This window comes from Impatiens glandulifera, chromosome 4 (genome assembly GCF_907164915.1).
Source record: "Impatiens glandulifera chromosome 4, dImpGla2.1, whole genome shotgun sequence".
Taxonomy (NCBI): domain Eukaryota; kingdom Viridiplantae; phylum Streptophyta; class Magnoliopsida; order Ericales; family Balsaminaceae; genus Impatiens; species Impatiens glandulifera.
This window is the reverse complement of record NC_061865.1, coordinates 44,480,381-44,503,052: the sequence shown is the minus strand read 5'-3', so window position 1 is coordinate 44,503,052 and position 22,672 is coordinate 44,480,381. Positions and strand designations below refer to the sequence as shown.

General features: G+C 36.5%; 1 protein-coding gene across 1 annotated transcript; it reads right to left on the bottom strand.

The window, feature by feature from the left end:
* Nucleotides 1-11,027: 11,027 nt before the first annotated feature.
* LOC124934350 (18.1 kDa class I heat shock protein-like) lies at nucleotides 11,028-11,550 on the bottom strand. The gene has a single exon (XM_047474873.1). It carries the CDS (start codon nucleotides 11,533-11,535, stop codon nucleotides 11,059-11,061), a length of 477 nt encoding a protein of 158 aa, XP_047330829.1. The 5' UTR covers nucleotides 11,536-11,550; the 3' UTR covers nucleotides 11,028-11,058.
* Between the last annotated feature and the right edge of the window lie 11,122 nt (nucleotides 11,551-22,672).

Here is a 22,672-nt window from a genome sequence, read left to right as displayed (position 1 = left end):
ATCCTATTAGAGATTTAATTTGCTTTCTATTCTGCACAAACACTTGTAAACACTTGAAACAGATTCAAGGCGGAATTGTTTACTTGGGTTTGAAGCTCAAGATGAAATATGAAAAGATGACAGAAATGAAGAACACAACAGTTTGTTTATCGATGTTCGGAGAAACTCTCATACGTCACCCCTTCTTCCAACCACCGGAAAAATTCACTATAATATGATTTGAATCAAATACAGTTTACACACACTTAGCTCACTTATTGAACAGAACACTCTCTGTTCAATATACAATCTGAAGAATATCACTCAGCTAACGGTGTTTTTGATTCTAGCTCTCTCTTGATTCACACACAGTACAATCATAAAGCAGCTTCACGGTATGAATATTAAAAGGCTTGATTTCTCTATAATTTCAGTAAGCAAAATGATCGAGATTCGTAAGGAAGATTGTCCGTTGTCCTTGAGATTTGTTAAATACTGAGCAAGAGCTAACGATCGAATCTTTTAGAATGATACGTGGCACTCTTCCATTGGAAATCCTCCATTGTACACAACAGGAACTGAGCACAAGGATCGTGGCCGTACACCACTGGTAGTGCGCCGAATATTCCATCAGAGATGTACCTGCAAAACAAGTAATATGAGGAAAATTTTCTTACGTGGCATTCGTTGGTTGGTTGCATATAGCTGTTGTACTGATCTTCACTAGAAAGTGGAGCAGGAGTAGGGTACAACTATAACACGTTGGTAGGCGGATGCTAGCTTCAAGCACACTACTTAAGCTGAGCATTATACGTATTTCAATTAGACGGATTGTGAAAATCTATCTAATTAAATTAGAATATACACGTCTAATAATAAAGTCTATTAGACTGCCTGGTCTAATAGAATTAGACTTACGTCTAATTACAACAACCATTAAACTGCACGTCTAACTCCACTTAGTTAGACTGCACGTCTAATTTCGGTTCTACCTCAGACTAATCTTAAAGAGTTAGACTCACGTATAAGTTTCACTTAATTAGACTACACCTCTAATTATCCAATAACCATTAGACTGCACGTCTAACTCCACTGAGTTAGACTGCACGTCTAATTCTGGTTCTACCTCAGACTAATCTGAAAGAGTTAGACTCAAGTCTAACTTTCACTTAATTAGACTACACGTCTAATTATCCAATAACAATTAGACTGCACGTCTAAATCCACTGAGTTAGACTGCACGTCTAATAACGGTTCTACCTCAGACTTGTCTGAAGGAGTTAGACTCACGTCTAACTTTCACTATCTATTAGACTGCACGTCTAACTCCATTGAGTTAGACTGCACGTCTAATTCTACACATATTAGATTGCACGTCTAACTTCGCTGAGTTAGACTGCACGTCTAATTCCGAATATATTAGACTGTCCGTCTAATTCCATATACATTAGACTATCCGTCTAATTACAAAATATATTAGACTGCACATCTAACTCCGCTGAGTTAGACTACACCTCTAATTTCGAATATCTATTAGACCACACGTCTAATTTGAGAATTCATTAGATTGCACGTCTAACTCCGCTTAGTTAGACTACACGTCTGTACGCGTTCATTTTCGTTTCCTTCGATTTTCTGGCGCGTGTGCCCCCTTTTTAATTGATTGGCATACGCTCCTTTTTTTTCGAATTGAATTGGCCCGTACAGGTTTTAAATCGATACACTCGCGAATATATCGATCTAATTGACTTGAGAGTCGCCACTTTAGTTTACTTCTCAAAGAAACTAAAGAAAAGAAAAATCAGAGATTCATTTTAATTGTTCGGTGTTTGGTTACGTATTAGGAAAGGGCCTACGACACTATGTCCTATACGCCTGTCTTTACAGACAGTCTCTACTCCTAAGTAATTGGCCATATGATGTTTGAAAGATTGTTACGTTTTCATTCTAAGTTCCGAACTCTTTTGCTTGTGTGAGAAAATCTTAATCATTTGCAAGGGGCTAGTCCTATTCATGAGGTGTTTGAAGAGGATAAAGCATTGAAAGGAATTGAAGCATTGAAAAGCATCGAAGAGCATATAACAAAGTTCTCAGAAAAACAAGAGTCACGATTCTAAAGGGAGGACATACAAGTGTGAACGACAAGGAAAAATTTTCGGGTTGAAGATTGGAAATATAATGCTCTTTGGACAAAGGAGAGAAGATGATGAAATAACTCAAGGTCCCAAGTGTTTTTCCATTTTTTAAAATTTTCAAAATTAAGGAAAGACTCTGAATAGAACTCATTAAAATGAGTCATTTTCAAAAACAATTCCCAAATTTCCCAAAAATTTCATATAATAGTCAAAAATATTATTAAAAGCTCATAGGAATCGAGTTTGGAATTTTCGGAGTCATAGAACCCCAGATATGACACTGCAAAGATAGAAAGTTTTCCAAACAGGCCTTAAAAATTCCGGGAAAAATTATTTTTGAAGAAAATAATATTTTGGAGTTTTTAGGAAAATTTGAGAAAGTTTGAAAGTGATTTGAATACTTGAATCCTCATTTTGAAATCATTTGTTAAATTCAGGAAACAAACATGACCTTAAGTTATTTTATTTTTGGTTTTTTAAAAGTTTGAAATTAAAATAAAATGAAAATCAAGCCCCAGAGTTTATTTAAAAAAGAAAGAAAAGTTGGAAGGCTATTTTAATCTCGAATTAAAAATAATACCCATTTAAAGATAAAAGAAGCCCAAGGGCTTCTTTGCAACTTCAACAGAAGTTGGGGAAAACAGATAAAAGAAAAGAAAAGTTAACCATCGTCGGCCTTCTCCCTGTCTCCGGCGAGGCGATTTCCGGCCAGACGACCTCCGGCGAACCCTGCGCCTGCAACAGTCATCCGTTCGACGAGATCCTTGCGACGACCTACTCCGTTTCGCTTGGAGTTCCACCATCCCAATCAGATTAACCCTAAACATTGGCTAGCCTACTTCCAGTTTCCCCAACAAGCCTCGACGATGCTTGATATCGCCTAGGGCTCGCCTACTCCAGGACGCGACAAAGCTCGATGTTCAACTCATCTATTCTTCATAGAGTCCGCCTGAATGGCTGCCTGTGCGCCGGAATCGCAATTGATGACTTTGCTGCTGTAAAACCTACAGCAGACTTTCAGAAGGAAACAGCCTGTGCGGGTTTCTCCTTCGACAAAGACAATTATCGCGATTGCAGCAGAAGCGAATTCATGAATAAAGAAAACCTAACCTATATCAAGCTTTCTAGACCATCATAACCTAACATCTAAGCATTCAAGTGATTAAAACCAACTACAACAACAAAACACACAATCGTAATCTAAATCAAAGAAAGAACATGCAATTGCATTTTAACCATCAAATGGCATCGGTGTTCATAACCGATGCCTCCAATCAACATTTCAAATACATTATTAAGTTTGAAGGATTACCTGAGTAATGATGGAAGATGAGACGATAGGAAGAGCTTGGAACGAATGAAAGAGGTAACACAGACAGTCTTCGTTTACTTCTTTCCCTTTCGATTTGATTCGCTAGTGTCGTCTTTTTCTTCAAGTGTCCTATGTAGCTGATGTTCCCACGCGGATAATGAGGCGGAGAATCAAAGGACGTCCACCAGTGAATCCTCTGTCGTTCTTGGTCGTGTAGCTGCAGCCAAAATCACAGGTAACAGGCTTTTGATGTTTGTATTTCTTCTTTGACTGAGAAAGGAATCAGATCTTCAGATCGAAATCTCCCTCCCATTTCTTCAACGATGGAAGCAATATGAAAACCCCCTCCGATTTGGTAACCGCCCCTCCAGATCAAAGAACTGAAAAACTGATCCCCTCCCCTTATCTGATCTCCTTTCTTTTTCTTCAGCACAGGGACCTATTTGGAATTTTTGGAAAAATTCAAGGGCACGCTCGGAATAAAGAAAATATATAAATTTTTTTTCTTTTCGTTTTTCTTTTTCCAGCTTTTCCTTTCTTTCTTTGCACCTTCACACTAAATGAATCACCCCGATCGCAAAATGGATCCAATGGCTCTGAAAATTTTATTACAAATTTCCAACATAATAAGGATGAACCTAATTTTTGAATCAGCTCAAATAGTCATTCGTATCTCGAGTTATGATTTTTAAAAGTTTCCAACTATTTATCCTTTCAGTTCTTGTACCAACTTTACTAAGGGCGATCTGGGATGAGTTATGCAACGAATTGGGAGAGATTCTTGATATCATTGGAGAGCTGATTCAAAGAGCTTTCTAACAGTATCTCATTCATTCTAAATGGATCATTGGTTTAAAAGTTACGATGCTTACAAGTGTGGAATAGTTTCAACTAGCTCCCAGGATTTGAATCGGTAGTACTGCTTCCCTTATTCAGATCGAATGAAGGCATTAACCTTCGAATCACGGTTTGGGGATGGTACCATTGGAAAGATATGCGAGTTATCTTTCCAACCCAACTTGAATTATTCAAAACTATCAAGCACAGATCAAGTTACGAATTTTTAAGAGAAAGGATGTTTGATTTAAACCTCTTAGGAACACCTTCCACTCATGACTGGATTTCGTCTAGATATACGGCACCAATGGGAGATCGGGCTACACCATATGAAAGAGGACTAATTTCTCTTTTCAAAACATCCAAGATCATTGAATTTCATCCAGATTGAAGCCGGGATAAATTTATGAAGTCTAGGGTTCCAATGGAAGCTCAATGGGGACTTCAAACTTAAGAATTCTTGATTCTCTTTTCCAATAATCCCCCTTTCAAATAACCCACTTTTCAAATAATCCGGTTTTCCCACTTTAGAAGACCAGTCTACTCTTTTCCACTTCTTCTTGACACGTGCTTGATCCCTCTTTGACCAAGGTTGACTCGTCGGTTGGCAGGTTGACTAGGGTTGACCCGTTCTCTTGTTTTCCTTCTTTTTGAGCATTTTCTGCACAAATTTGCAAACAATAACATTATACTCAAAATTCAAGATTTTTCAAAACGTACAACATGAACGTGTCACGGGTTGGGAAAATAGAGTCGTTATGAAATTCGATCTTTAGATCGTTATCTTTTAAGCTTTACCGAGACGGTTTTCCACGAGGTGTTTCTATTTTTTTTCCCGATTCAATAAACAAACATGAGTATTATTTCGGGCCGGGTTTTTTTATTAGGTATCTAGGGTGTAAAAATGGGGTATCTACAACGTCCAATTCTATGCATTCATTAGACTGCACGTCTAACTTCGTTGAGTTAGATTTCACGTCTAATTCTATGCATTCATTAGACTGCACGTCTAACTGCTGAGTTAGACTGTACGTCTAATTCTATACATTCATTAGACTGCACGTCTAACTCCGTTGAGTTAGACTGCACGTCTAATTCTATGCATCTAATGCCAAAATCGGTCTAATGACTCTCTCATTAGAGCCAAGTCTTATGAAATATGATTTCAATACACCTGCATCAAAACTCATAAGTCATTTCATCATCAAAATCCAATGGTTAAATTATTTCAACACTTAGTCAAAATAATTTGACCCAACAACGTCTTCTCTCCTACATTTGCTTGTGGACATCTATTTTGTACATAGACTGCGCACTGCACTGCCTCTGCCCAAAACTATTTCGGCATAATCTTTCCTTTCAACATAGATCGAACCATATCGAGAATAATTTGGTTCTTTCGTTCTGCTACACCGTTTTTCTGCGGAGAATATGGAGTATTCAAGAAACGCTTGATTCCATGTTCCTCGTAGTATTTGTTGAACTTGGTAGAACTGAACTCACCTCCTTTGTCAGATTGGACTAGTTTGATAACTTTGTATGTTTATTTCTCCACCATCACTTTAAATTTCTTGATAGTTTCAAACATTTATGACTTCTCCTTTAGAAAATAAACCCACGTCTTTCTCGAAGAATCATCAATTAAAGAAAGGAAGTATCTCTTACCACTAAATGATTCTGGAGTTATTAGCCCATATAAATCAATACGGTTCAGTCCAAGGCTACTTTTGAAGCATCGCCGAAAGAAATGGATCCGGACTCCACCTTTGAGAGTATTTTGAATAAGCTCTCGTCTCCACACATGTGGTTATTTGCGCCAGTATCTAAGCACCAAAACGAGTTATCAGAACAACTAGGTTTGATCTCGGTTTTTGGAATTTTTTCACCAGCAACAATCCTTCATCTTCTTTCCCAGCAAAGAAGTTTTTGGTTTCTCATTTTCTTTTCGGATTTACAGTCTTTGAAAATATGACCCAACTTTCCGTAATTCTAGCATTTTATCGATTAAAAATCCTTGGCAATATGCCCATTCTTTCGACAGTCATAACACTTAATATTATTGTTTGTGTTTGTTCGGTCACCCCGCGCTTGACCTCGGCCATGCCAGTTATGTTGGTCGACTTGCTCACTTCCTCATCCTCCTTTTCCTCTTCCTCTTCCTCTGCCTCTAGTACTCTGAGCATAGATCACCTTCTCCTCTTTTATTGTCACCTTTGCCTGGAGAGCCTATTCAAGAGACTCCCCCTTCTTATTTTTCATTCTCTGCTCATGCGCTTCCAGGGACCCAGCAAGGTCTTCAATGGTGAGCATTGATAGATTCTTGGATTCCTCTATTGTGCACACGATTTTTTCAAAACTATCTATCAATGACCTCATAATCTTTTCAACAAATTGGTTTGATGAAAGACTCTCACCATTCCGATTTAGTTTGTTCACAACGGTCTCAACCCGAGTAATGAACTCATATACGCTTTCAAACTCTTTCATCACCATGTTTTTCAAATCACCCATTAGGGTTTGAAGCTGAACTTGCTTCACTTGTTCGTCTCCTTTGTTGGCTATTTCGAGTGTATCCCATGCCACTTTAGAAGATTTTACATCAGCTATCTTCTCAAAGCCAAATTTGTTGACATATTGGTATAGTAGATATAGAGCCGCCCTATCTTTAGCTTGAACGACCTTCAATGAGTTCAACTAGGCATTTCAATACCCATTTGTGTTCTCCGGTTCCTCATACCCACTCTAGACCACATCCTAGTTATCTTGGGAGCCCAAAAAGGGCCTTCATCTACACATTCCAATTGTCGTAGTTGACACCTTTTGTCAACTTGGGTAGCGGTATGCCATTAGTTAGACCTGTAATTTCTCTTAAGTGTTTACACTCAACACACACCTCATAAAGCTCTTGATTGCTTTTTTCTCTCTCTCGGCCTGCGCACACCGCAACATTCTCTTTTGAGACTGACATGTTTTCTCACGCTCACATCACACACAATAGCTCTAATACCAATTTGTTAGTAATAAGAGGGCAAAATATATTTTTCTTCTTCATCTCATTGGATTCTTACAAGTCTTTATAAGAAATCATAGACTTTTTCATATGCTTGATTCATCAAATGACAAAGTAATTATTGTAAATATTAAATAAGTCTCCCACACAAATGTTTTGGTTATCCCACTCACCCCTAAATCATTTTTATTACTCTAGAAATATTAAACATTAAAAACTAAAAACTTATTAATTTAAATTTATTCAACAAGCGTCGACTCCATAACTCTCAATATCATCTGAATTAAATTTATCCTGAAATAAAAAGTTTTATAAGAAACAAATAATTAATTTCAAACAAAAATGTATTAAAAAGATTAACTTACGATAACGGAATGACATAAAGTATCTAAAACGGTGGGGTGAGGTGGTTCCAATGGACTGTGCAATGTGGATTAATATAGTTTGAAGTCAAGGATAGGAGAAGAAGTAGTTCAGGTAGTTTAGCAGTTGGGGGAGAAAACGGTTTTCTTTTAGAATCTAGTTTCGTTATTCAGTCCAGCAGCTCCGTTCCATCGAGTTTTGGTAGATGTTACGGTTAATAAAGCAAATGGAGAAAGGCTTAGCAAGAGGACAAGGCAGAGCATATAGATTCCTCTTAGTGTGTATAAGAGAAGATTAGGAAAAAGAACTGCATGCAAGCGTGAAGACGAAGAGACCAAAGCAAGAACTGGCGGAAAAGTATTCCGACGAGTTCTGATTCTCTATACGTTTTTCGATCTTCACAAACTCTGGTACTTCTTTCTTAATTTCATTTCTTGTTTGTTACATGAGGCATAGATCGTTTATTCTTATTGTCTCATAAGCTATAACAGAGCTCCAATAGGTGGAAGAATGCCCCGAGCCTTTGATCTGGTCGATTTCTTCGATCGAAACAACAGTTACAGTATTTCTTTTCGACCCCTTCTCATGTGTTCCATCGAATCAAGCTACGTTTAGGAGTTTTTCCTGGTAGGAAGGTGACCCCGGCAACGACGAACCTTGTGATTGTGGAGCACCGGCGAAGCGGAACAAATCCCCACTAGAAAAATCTGAAGATCAGATAAAAAAAGATTCCTGCTGTTCTTCGACGCCGAATTCCAGAATCACCCGAACAAGGGTTGGATGAAGACGTAGACGTGGACCTTCGAAGTTGTTTCGGCTGGGTTATTTTGGGAAGATGCTTTGCACTAGGACGACGATTCGTTTCGGGTGTATTATTCAATTTCAAAAATCATCTAATTTCAAATTGAAATTAGGTGAATATTTATAATAGTTTTATAATAAAAAGAATTAAAGAGATAAAAATTATAAAATAATAAAAAGTTGAAGAAAGAAAATTATACTCAATTATTAAATACTTTAAGTGACGCTTATAAAATTAAACAAAGAAAAAAAATTGATATTAACAACCTATATCTAAGTTGACATTTTCAATCATATTTATAGGGTGACATTTTCAATTTCATATGCCCCATCTACATGATTAATAATTTAATATAAATAATATTTATATATATATATATATAATTTCTTTTTAATTAATTACCCTGGGCTACCGCCCACCCAACCCGCTACGTGGCTCCGCCATTGGGTGTATACATTCGAAAATCGCCGCAGGTGAAGAAGAAAAGTCATCTATTTCTTTTTAGGCCCAATTATCATTTGGAGCTCGAACTTGGGACGATTTTACCAAATAGGGCTCGAACTTTGAGTTGAGCCATTTAGGCTCGAACTATCAAATATTTTACCATTGGAGGCTTTTACCTAAAAGAAAGTTTATTCCATCTGTTTTATGTAACATGGCAATACATTTTATTTTATTTTTAATTACACCTGGCATATTAATTCCATCAAACAAAATCCTTGGTTTCTTTCTCCACGTTCTCACTTTTCCTTCCTTACTATCTTTTCTCCCATTTTTTTTCAATGACTGGTTGTTTCGTAAGATAAGTTCGTTCGATAAGTTTCAACTGATTTTCGTTTACCCTTATCTTCCTCGCTCTTATAGTACCCATCGCACCATCTAAGCGTAGAGACGCTAGAGAAATCAAGCATAGAAGATTGCCAGAAGATGTCATAGGTCCAACATTCACGGGCACCTTCAATGAAGCCTAGTAGGCGTTGCTGGATCAGTGATTCCAAAGAACTTGCGTATTCCGATGAGGAAGGAGACGTCGGTGCCAGAGGCCAATATATGGTGAGATCGAATGACATGAAATTCTCAATTGTGGAGGAATTGTCGTCCGTCTACAAATTCATTGCTCGAAAACGATAATTTGTCATTGAAAATAGGGATAATGATAAGGTTAGATAAAATCACAATCATTAGTTACTTTATTTGGAAAAGAGATGAAATAATATTATTGATTGAATGAGTGTTTTTTAAGAGAATGATTGAAATAATATTATTGATTGAATGAGTAATCTTACAATAGTTTATCTATATATATATAATAGTAATAGAAAAAATAACTAATTTGAGAAAACTTAGGAATTAGTTATTATATTTAGCCTAATTAGTAAGAGATAAATAAATAATTTCTCTTATTTATTTAATACATTATCATCTCATTCAAACGAGAAGGTGATGCACAAACCGTGAGCTAGCTACGTAAAAGAGCAAATTGATGAGAAGAAAGACCTTTGATGAAGATATCAGCCACTTGATCTTCAGTAGGAATGTACTGGATGAGTAGTTGTTTACGAGCAACTTTTTCTCAAACAAAGTGAAAATCAATTTCGATATGTTTTGTGCGAGCATGAAATACCGAGTTTGTTGATAAGAATGCGACACCAATATTATCACACCATAGAACCGGGGAAGAAGAAAGTGAAACTTGAAGTTCACTAAGTAGAGATTGAATCCAACAAAGATCAACAGTTGTATATGCAAGAGCACGGTATTCAGATTCAGTACTAGAGTGAACAACTGCTTATTGTTTCTTAAAATTCTAAGAAATGAGGTTGTCACCTAGAAAAATACAAAATCCAGTTGTTGAACGACGATCATCAGGACATCCTGCCTAGTCAGCATCAAAATAGGCAGCAAGAGTGAATTGAGAATTTGGACGAAGAAAGATCCCATGACGAGGAGTATAACAAACATATTGAAGAATACGTTTAACCGCTCCCCAATGAGAAGATTTGGGAGTTTGCATGAATTGACAAACTCAATTGACAACAAAGGCTAACTCATGACGAATTAGTGTAAGATATTGTAGAGCCCCTACTGTACTCCGATAGAGAAACGAATCAAATAAAGGATCACGATCATGTTAGAAAGAGATGAACCAGCATAGACGGGAGTGTGTAATGTCTTTTCTTGAAGTATATCAACCCGAGTGAGAATATCGTCAATATACTTGGATTGAGAAAGAAATAAACCATCTTTGGTACGAATGACTTTTATTCAAAGAAAGTAATGTAATTAACTTAAATCTTTAACCGTGAATAATTTGTTTAATTGAAATATAATTTTTATTAGAAACGATTAAAAGTTGCATATGAGAATAATCTCGTCCACATATATTAAAAACTATGCGGTTATTTAAGGTGAATGATACATAAAGAGAGCCGTGTCAAATTTCGATTCTATGAAATCAAGAGATAGTAGAGTAGTTTGACAAAATAGAATTATATGTATTATATATTAATTCCGAAGCTCGCCTCACACACACATTACACATACGACATATTGATAATTTATTTGCACACAAAACAAAACAAAACAAAATACGCTAGATATATATGAATGAATTTTTGTTTCAGCCGGAGATGTCGATGGTCTTGATCTCCTGCTTCTTCTCCGGCTCCTTGGGTACAGTGACGGTGAGGACGCCGTTGTCCATAGTAGCATTGATCTGTTCCACCTTGGCGTTCTCCGGCAGCCTGAAGCGGCGGAAGAACTTGCCGCTGCTCCTCTCAACTCGGTGCCACTTATCGTTCTTCTCCTCCTGCTCTCTGCTCCTCTCGCCGCTGATCTGGAGAACCTTTCCATCTTCCAACTCCACTTTCACCTCCTCCTTCTTCAGCCCGGGCAGATCCGCCTTGAATACGTGCGCCTCCGATGTCTCCTTCCAGTCCATCCTTGCATTGGCGAAGGCTGAGGTCTCTCGGGCGGAGGACGGAACATTATCCAGTACTGAACTCGAGAAAGGGAAACCCTCGAAGAGGTCGAGACTTGAAAAGGGGTCGAAGATGTTGCTTCTTGGACCGCTGAAAATGCTTGGAATTAGCGCCATTAATTAATAGATTGGATGATATATTCGTTTTCTGAATGATTATGGAAAGTGTTAATTTGTAGTCTTGTAGAAATGCTTCGGAGATGTTGCTGACTGACGATAGAAAGTGTATATATAAACAATAATAGGAGCTGAAAGAGAAATGTAGACAATTCTAGGGCCTTCTTTAGTATTCTCATTTGTTCTAGTTGGCTTATAATACTCTACACGTGTCTCCTTTTTTATAAGTAGATGTTTCTATACATTTCAATCACTTTCTTATTTTTTTTACTTTAATGATTATCATTAAATTTTAATTTTGATTAACAAAATTCCAATCTAATCTATGACATAATTAGTTTGCAATTCATTTCACTACATAACTATTAGATAAAATTATTTAACCATAATTAGTTTGCAATTCATCCTCAAATGAATCACATATAATGGACGGTGATCATGTGACGTTGTTTGCATTGTCGTTCGACAATCGTGTTGAGGTCTAGATATTCAAACTATTACTTTCGGTTTAAAAAAAATGGAACTACTTATGGACACGATTCCTCTCTCACGAGGATAAGTAGACAACCTTTCATGCATGATTTTCGAAAAATGAATCTTGTCCTTCTAAAGGGAAAGAAGACAAATATTTATCCCCGGTATAGAAATAAAATTTCCTAATAATCCGAGTTGATGATGATTTGTGGTTTCATTAGACAGTCGAAACATACCATGGACGCAATGAAACGAGTAAATTTTAGGACTAAATCCTAAACTAGAGACCGTTTCAGATTCAAAGTGAGTTTGAATATCTCTAAAATAAATACATACAAAGGATTATCTATTTTAGTTCTTCCTCGTGTCTCGTGTGTTGTTAAAACATTTTAGACACCATGAAGAGGTGCTGGCATTCAAACTTTAATTTTAAGGTTAAGAAAATTAGGGAAACCGTCTAACTTTTTAAAAAGAATGATGAATAGAAAAATTAATTTGAAATGCTAAGCAATCGAAAAAAATAATTCAATAAGAAAAGTATTCATCACAAGGTTGAGATAATGAAAACATGACTGGACAATCTCACAAAGTATGTTGATCTGTCAATATACCGATGATATTTCAACAAAACAGAAAAATGATGGTTACTAATGTCAAGGTTGAGGTTTTGAAATCACCACTAGGAAATATCGTTAGGTGTGCCAATTCGGCCATATATATCCCAATTATAAAATATAGACAATGTACTCATACCAAGCTCTTGGAGCTTGTTTCAATCCATATAAGGCTTTATCAAGTTTAAAAACATGATTTGTCAAGGTATGATCAATAAAACCTAGGGGTATCTCAACATAGACATCTTCATTTAGTTACCATTTAAAAATGCACTTTTCACATCTATTTGAAAAACTTTAAAATTCTTAAATGATGCATATAGGAAGATTCTAATTGCCTCAAGTCTAGCTACAAGTGCAAATGACTCATCATAGTCGATGCCTTCCTCCTGTCTGTACCCTTGGGCAACCAACCGGGCTTTGTTTCTTATAACTAATCCATCTTAACTAAGCTTGTTTTTAAATACCCATCTAGTTCCAATGACCGATTGATCAGTCGGTTTTGAAGTTAGATGCCACACTTTATTTCTCACAAATTAGTTTAACTCCTCCTGCATAGCTTTGATCCAATTTGGATCAAGCACTGCTTCACCAATTTTCTTGGGTTCAATTTGTGAGATAAATGCGGAGTTGTCCATTTCATCCATTAATTGACGTCTTGTCCTACGAGGAGAGTTAGGATTACCGATTATCAATTCTGGTGGATGATTCTTGTTCATCTGAAGTTGGGTCCTAAAGGATTAGTCGTCTGACCAGATGGCTCCGCGACATTCGAACTCTCAACATCTTTTTATAAAGGAATTTGAACGTTATGTTGGTTCTCAATCGGATCAGCCACAGGATCAGATAATGGAATTCGTTTACCTAGAGCTTCATCCTCACATACAGACTCAAGACTTGTCTCTTCTAATCTGCTAGCAAGGTCGATGGGATCAATGAGATTACTTTTAACAGACTCATCACAAACAACATGTAGGGATTCCTCAACAGTTTGTGTTCTGTTATTGTATACTTTATAAGCCTTACTTACTGAGGAATAACCCAACATGATTCAGCATCTGCTTTAGCATCAAAAGCAGTCAGATAATCCTTCCCATTGTTATGAATAAAATATTTACACCCAAATACTTTAAAGTAAGACAATGTAGGGATTCTTCCGTAAAACAGTTCATAGGGTGTTTTGTCAAAACGTTTGTTGATTATCGACCGATTTTGTGTGTAACATGCTGTGTTTATGGCTTTTGCCCAGAACTTCTGAGGAACACCTGATTCAGCCAACATAGATCTCTCTGCTTCCTTTAGTGTCCTCACTATTCTCTTAGTGATGCAATTCTGCTGTGGAGTTCTAGCACTAGATAACTCGTGTCTAATACCAGACTCCTTGAGATAAGAAGTCGGGCTTCTGTTGGTAAATTCGGTTCCCCGATCACTTTGAATAGAAACAATGCTTAAAGATTTCTGGTTTTGAATTTTTCTAAGGACCTTAATTAAAATTTCAGCAGTTTGATCCTTAGATTGCAAAAATACTACCCATGTAAATCATGAAAAATCATCAATAACTACTAGACTAAATCCCATTCCACTTAAGCTCTTTACATGAATTGTACCAAACAAATCCATGTGTAAAAGTTCTAAGCAACGACTGAATTGAGATTTCCCTTTACTTTTGAACGATGATCTGCCTTGTTTGCCTAACTAGCAAGCAATCCACGCATAGTCCTTAGAAAACTATAATTTAAGTAAACCGAACACTAGATTGTGCGAGCAAATGTTATTGATGGTTTTAAAGTTTAGACGGTTTAATCTTTTATGCCATAACCATTTCTAGTCATTTTTGGCAATCATGCACATAAGGTCAGATGTCTTATTTTGCCAGTTCATTTTATAAGAGTTTCCTACCCTGCTTCTGGTTAGTAAAGTATTACCCCGTTGATCCTTAACCATACATTCATGCGTTTGGAAATCAACAGACAAACTATTATCACATAATTGACTAATACTAATAAGGTTATAACAAGATTGTCAACAAGTAAGACATCATTAATGGTTAGATTACCATGGATAATCTTACCCTTACCCATAGTCTTACCCTTCTTGTTGTCACCAAAGGTGATCTTAGAACTTGAGCAGTCTACTATATCAAATATAAGCCGTCTATTTCCTGTCATGTGTCTGGAAAAACCGCTATCCAGATACCAAACATAATCCTCTAGGCAATTACTCAGTTGTACCTATACAAAGCAATATTTACAATCGTTTGGTACCCACATTCACTTGGGTCCTCGGTCAATCAGTCCCTTATGAATCCATAGTTGAGTTATTTTTATAGATTTCCCATTTTGTTTTGTGATTAATGTATATGATTTTGACTTAGCAGACGTCTTTCTGCTAGCCACTAATCCATTAGCTTTAGAGGATGTTTTTCTTTTAAAACTCCTTGACTTCTTATCAGGTTTTAGATTGCCATACTTGTTGGCTGCTTCTAACTTAATTTTCAGCCAGCGAACAATCGGCAGAACATAGGTTATTTCATCTTTTAATGTTATCTTCACACGGAGTGGATCAGTTTCAGTATCAGTTAAGCTCTCTTTGAAAAAACTAATTGGCTTAAGCTTGTCAGTTGCTGAGTTTAACTTTTTACAAGATTGGTCTGGGTCATTGCTATCAAATTCTAAACCGGATTTGGATCCAGTAGGTTTCAACCGACTGATATGATATTTGACAGCTTCTCCAGACCTTGTCCAAGCGCTAACAATATAGTTTAACCTTTAGTTTTCAAAAGAAATAGTTTGAATCTATTCTTTGAGCATCTCATTCTCAGATGAGAGCTCAACCACTTTATTTTCAGATACATTTGGTTCAGATATTTGAGATGAAGAGGAGATATTGGTCTCATATTTCGTTTTCAATTCATTAAAAGAATCTGATAACTTCTTATACTCAACCTTCTGATTTTTCTGGTTCTTCTTAGTTTGAACGTTATGGCCATAGATCTAAATCAGCTTTTCCCAAATATCTTTAGCAGATGAACATGACTTGATCTCGTAGAATATATTCATGTTGATTGATTGATATAGGATATCTTTGGCAATGTTGTCCAAGTTGTTAGTCATCTTATCTTCCGTTGTCCACTCACATCTTGGCTTTGCAATCTTTATGGGACCATCAGTAATGACACTCCACATATCGCAGACAAGAACAGCCAAATGAGCTTGCATTCTCATCATCAAATAATCGTAGTTTTCTTTTGAAAGTAGAGGGATCTCGTTGATGATATACATGATTTAGGTTCTTGATGCTTGAGAATAGAAAACATGGCTCTAATACCAATTGATAGGATCGGTGTAATCAATAGAGACGGGGGTCTAACTACTGATGACAACTTATGGAAAACGGTTTGATAGAAATCCTGTTAGAGATTAATATCACTTTCTATTCTTCACAAACCCTTGCAAACTCTTGAAGCGATTCAAGTGCAGAAACATTTGCTCAAGTTTGAAGCTACGAACCAATAAGAGAAGGAAAAATAGAATGAAAAAGACACAACAAATTGTTTATAGATGTTCGGAGAAAATTCTCCTACGTCACACCTTCTTCCAACCACCAGAAAGATTCACTATACTTCTTTGAATCAAATACAGTTTACTGGCTAGCTAACTGTTGAACAAAACAGACTCTATTCAACTTATAATATGTTTAAGAATATCACTCAACTAGACAGTGTTTTTTATTCTATTTCTCTTTTGAAGATGATGTACAAAATCAATAAGCAAGTGAACAAGTAAACAACAATTCATGAGACAGTGCGAAAAACCAGTAACTCGTCTGTTGTCCTTAATGATCTTTATATAGAAAACAGGAACCAACGGTCGAATCTTCTGCATTGACACGTGGCGAGCGTCCATTGGAAAGCCGCCCATAGTACAAGAGTACAACAGGCTCTATGCACAAGGATCGTGGCCGTACCAATCTGGTAGTGCGCTAAACATTCTTATAGAACTGTCATGCATAGAACAAGTAGTGGAAAGAATATTTACTTACGTGACATTCATTCATTGGATGCAACTGGCTGTTGTACTGAACTGCACGGATCAATGGAGCAGGAGTAGCGTACAACTTGTTGATCGAGGGTAGATAGATTCTAAATTTAAGCAGCTGTTGAAGCGAGGAATTAGACGTGCTCCATTAGACTGCCAAGTCTAAGGAAGTTAGAAGTCCACGTCTAATAACGAGATCCATTAGACCACCAAGTCTAATGGAGTTAGACTACACGTCTAACTACGTCTTTGTTAGACTACATGTCTAACTTCGTATCTATTAGACTAGACGTCTAACTACGTATCTGTTAGACTGCACATCAAACTACGTATCTGTTAGACTGCACGTCTAACTACGTATCTATTAGACTGTACGTCTAACTACATATCTGTTAGATTGCACATCTAACTACGTATCTGTTACACTGCACGTCTAACTACGTATTTGTTAGACTACACGTCTAACTACGTATCTGTTAGATTGCACGTCTAACTATGTATCTGTTACACTGCACGTCTAACTACGTATCTGTTACACTGCACGTCTAACTACGTATCTGTTAGACTACACGTCTAACTACGCATCTTACTAATACATCATTAAAATAACGTTAGTCAAAATAATTTGACCCAACAGAGTTCTTTTTAGACTATTCTATAAATTTGAAAGTGATTTATGCCGTCTCGAAATTCAACAGCCTCAACGTGTTGGACTTGTCGTGTGTCAACAAATTTGGGAGCGATTTGTCTCGTCTCGAAAACCGGTAGCCTCAACGTGTTGTACTCATCATGTGTTAATATATTCAGGCATCATCTGTTTTGTCTTGGAATCCAACAGCCTAAGCGTGTTGTGCCTATCGCGTATCATAGATCTGGGAGCGATATATTTTTGAAGAATTTGGTAGCCTCAGTGTATTGTATCAAAGATTTAGGAGTGATCTGTTTTGTCTCGAAAGCTAGCAGCCTCAGCGTGCTGTGTTTTTCGCATTTCAAAAATCCAGGAGCGATCTGTCTTGTCCCGAAAATCAACAGCCTAAGCATGCTGGACTTTTCATGTGTTAGTAGATCTAAGCGTGATATGTTTTTTCACGAGGGTCAGTAGCCTTAGCGTGCTGGACCCGTTGTGTATCAACAGATTCCAATGTAATTTGTTTATTCTTTGAATCGATAGTCCTAGTGTGCTAGGTTCATTTGTTCCATTTCATGAACCGAGACCCTTAGCGTACCAAGTTCATTTGTTTCATCATACAAAATAGTAGCCCTAGCGTGCTGGGTTTGTTCGTTTTCATTTCATGAACCGATAGCCTTAATGTGTCGTGTTCATTTGTTCTATTTCATTAATTATAAGCCTTAGCGTACTAGGTTCATTTGTTTCATTTCATGAATCAGACGCCTTAACGTGTCAGGTTCATTTATTTCATTTCATGAACCGACAGCCCTAGCGTGCCAGGTTCATTTGATTCATTTAATGAATTGACAGCCCTAGCATGCCGAGTTCATTTGTTTCATTTCATGAACTAACAAGCTTAGCGTGTCGTGTTCATTTATTTTTTTATACGAATTGGCAGCCTAGCGTGCCGAGTTCATTCGTTTTCATTTCATGAACCGACATACTTAACATGTCGGGTTCATTTGTTTCAGTTCACAAACCGGTGGTCCTGGCATTCTGGGTTCGTTTATGTTTGTTTCATGAACCAACCAACAGTCTTAGCGTGTTGGGTTCATTTGTATTAATCTCACGAACCGACAACCCTAGCATTTCAGGTTTGTTTGTGTGTATTTCATGAGCCAGCAGCCTTAGTGTTTTGGGTTCATTTGTATTCATTTCACGAAACGACAGCCTTATAGTGTTGGGTTCATTGATTTCCATTCATGAACTTCCAGCCTTACTTAGCGTGTCGGGTTCATTTGTTTTAGTTCACGAATAGGTGGCGTGCTGGGTTCGTTTGTGTTCGTTTCATGAACTACCAGCCTTAGCGTGTTGGGTTCATTTGTATTCATCTCAAAAACTAGAAACCCTAGTGTGTCAGGTTCGTTTGTGTACATTTCATGAGCGATCGATTTTAGCGTGTTGGGTTCATTTGTATTCATTTCACGAACCGTCAGCCTTAATGTGTCGAGTTCATTTATTTCGTTACATGAACTGACCATCCTAACCTCCTGGTTCATTTGTTATAATATATAACTTTATTATATACTTCTATTAACTTACTAAATATTATAACATTTTAAGACTAATCCTTTCAAATATATAATTTTATTCTATAATTGTTAGTATATTGAATTCTATTAGAATTTATAATTAAAAATATATTATACAGTTAATTAATATTAGTTTGGTTCAAATTAAATTATGTATTTATATGTATATATATATTTATATATATATATATATATATTAATTTAAATATTAAATAAATTATAAATATGTGGAATGATTATTACACATTTTGAATGATTTTTATTGATAAAATTTAAAACATTTTAAAGATTTATTATTTCATAGCTAAATATTAATTTTGGATAAACTCTTACTATTCGAGTTTATAATAGTGTAATGATATTATCTAAATTCTCGATTTTAACCGTCTTTAAAGGTAGGTTCTAAATACATATTTGTAGAATTGTTCAAAAAAAACCCAACTTAACCGTCAATTTGTATTTTATTAATTTAATAAATTTAAATATGTAATTCAACCCAACTTAACTATTACAATTTGAATATGGACAAGACATGTAAAATATCACTATCCCCAGTTTGTTGTAAAGATTTTGTGTATCTCATGTATATCACTTGTCCGAACCTATGTATTATTGTTGTTTGGAGTTTGATATAAAGATATGTATTAGTGTAGTTTTTTAAAGTATGATATAAAGTGTGATACATCTTATTTACATTCTTAATTTTGTGGTTTTGTCTATTCTAAAATGAGTTTATATTATCTTGTTTGAATATAGAAGAGATATATTCTATATAAAGTGACATCCACAAATAACGGTCCCTCGTGATTTATTTATTATGTTGAATTAATCGTAATCAATTTTTTATTTTATTGTTAAAATTGTTAAAACTATTTATTTCCATGTATGATTCTGGATAAGAAATTGTGTATTAATTTTTTGAAACACCTTACTTTGATCAAATATATCATATAAATTGAATTTAGTTAAAATGTTAATTTAATAATATATAAATTACATATATTTATAATTTTATTAAATATTCCTCGTCTAAATTCATATCATACCAAATTTATATTCAATTTCCAAATAGTCAACTATTTATGATAAGAAACACTTTGGACTAATTACTTACATGTTTTAACGGGTCAGGTTAATATCATGTGAAATCTTTATTTGTTGAATTAGGTTAATATCATGTAAAATCTCTATTTAATTAACTAATTAACAATATTAAACTATTAACGAAAGATTTAGGAAATATCACAAAAATGCAAAACCAAAATCAATGTAACATGTGCATAAATTATTATTGTAAATGACTTTTATTTTTTGAAATTACAATATTTCCCTTATTTGGGACAATAATTAAAACATTAATTTGTTGTAGGAAAACATTTAAAGTCATCAGCACCTTTGCAACAATAACACGGTTTTGTATAGATGCCAATTTAATCACTCGCCACTTAGCATGCCTTTTGTTTTGAGTTTGACAATTATTCACCATTACAGAAGTTTTAAAAGGATTTGTAAATATTGTTAAAATTGTTTTATTTTTTAGGAAATTTAATTCCCTTGCCCATGGAATCATCACAACCTTAGGTAAGTTTTCAAACTAAGGTACAAACTTCAATATCAATTTAAGTTTATTAAAGTTGAATGAACTAATACAAAAATATAAGATAACTACCAAACATTCAAATCAAAACTGTTTATAATAAAAAATAAGTAGTTTGCTCCAGGTCTACCAGTTTCAACCACTGGTCGGATCTAGAAGGAAATTTATCGAAGTGAACTTCACTTCGAATTTTCAACCAGTCGTAGAATGCGTAGGAGATCTCGAGCGCCCGATCCTCAACCCTTTTTAGGATTTTTCTTACGATGGTTTCGGCTTCATCTGATGTAGAGTGATGGGATTGCGTTGGGGATTCGGGTGGAGTGAGCACAATAGCCGATCTCCCCATGATCGGGATTTTGATTGGTTTGGAGAGCATCGTCCCCAGCCGGACCTGTTGAACTCTTTTCAATGGTGTTACTTCCCTGAACCGGAGGATTTTCTTCTTCTTCATTAACCGGTTTTGAGGATTCTGGTGTAGTGTGAGAAATGGTCGGCCCCTTCAGAACCGATTGTGATGTCTGCTCGATTGTAATGGGGTTTTCAGCACCTGGATTTATTGCACTTCTTTCTGTATCAATGTCCCCTTGAACCAGAGGACAAAAAGTTGGTATTTCTTCTTCATTATTGATCGTTTCGTTTGTCGGATCATCTATCCGGTCAGTGTTAACAGTTGGACCTTCCTCAATAATTTTACTTGTCGCCTCGTCATTGTTTGCCCGAGTTACTTCTTGCACTACGTTTAGTACCACATCCGAAGTCCTTAACCGGACTGATTATATTGTATCCGCAATGTTCTTAAGAGGAGATTTCCTAATTTTAAAGTAATGAGAGTGAGTACTGACCCGTTTTGTAGATTTAGCGGCCCGACTCGCAGATGATTCGGCCTGCCTTGGAGAAGGAACGGTTTCGGCTACTTCCTTCTCCTTTTCTGGGGATGAGGAGTGAACTTGAATTGGAACCACTATATTAATTGGGTTTGCTTTAATGAATGTGCCGGATGGGTCGGGGGATATTCTTTCGGAATCATGAGATCCGCTTGTCGCCTTCTTCTCAATAGACTTTCTTTTCTTATTCGCTCTCTTAAGTTTTGACTTGTCTTTCACTACGGTTTCCTTTTCTGTAGGCTCATCTTCTTTAGGGCCTTTGTCTTTCGGGACAGCCGATTCGGCCTCCTTAGAAGCCTTGGCCCTTGGAGCTCTCTCCTTGGCCGTTTTTTCGATCCGGGTCCTGACATTCCCATCATTCATAATTTTGGAGTTTGATAGCGGTGTACCTTCACCGATTTGGATCTGTAGATGTTGAAGAATTTTCGCGATCGGTATAGCGTAGACTTGAACCCGATCTTTTGTCCCTGCAACCACTTCACATAATTGCTCGAAGAGCACACCGGCCTAGTTGATTTTTTCACATCGGACTATACCGATCATCATTTCAAGTTTTAGCCGTGTCATGTTGTCGAAATTTCCTCCTTTTCCTTGTAGGGATTTGGAGATTACATCCATCAGCCATCGTAACTCCGGCTTTAGTTTGCTCTTCTTGCTGGTGTGATCCACCAAGTCAGACGCGTCATTCGAAATCGCTAGTCGAACCGCCGCAGATTCGGCTTCTAATAGACCGGTCTGGAAATTCCTTCCCTCATTGGGCAGACCAAGAGCCTTAGCAAATAACTCCTCATTGATCTCAAAGGTTGTGCCGCATACGGTGGTAGTTATGACCCTTTTCTTCACACTTGCCTGGCTGAAGAACTCCAGGACTTCATCCTGATGAAGAACGAATGGACCATTCAGGAAGGTCTCCAAACCCGAGTCCTTAAGAGATCCGATCATAGCTTTGTAGTCGATGGTTCCGTTCTCCTCGATATCTTTGAAGTCGATTTGCAAAATATAGGTGAAGAGTGCATTATCTCGTCCCATTGTGGATTGAAAGAGAGAGTTAAGAAAATCTTGAAAGATTAGATGCAAGAATGCTTTGGAAATTTTTAGAGAGAGAGAGCGGGATGATGAATGATGAATGATTCAACTTTTAGTTTATATAGGGAGCGGGGGAGCGGTTACTTGACGGTTAAGAAACCAAAACGTCACGTCGTTCCAGGTTTTTTTGGCGCCAAAATTTCTCTCCAAGTGTTACTGCGGTAACTATTGGCGGTAAATTATGGTGGTAAATTTGAGCGGTAAACTGGGGGCGGTAAACTATTGGCGGTTGATTTTTTAAGT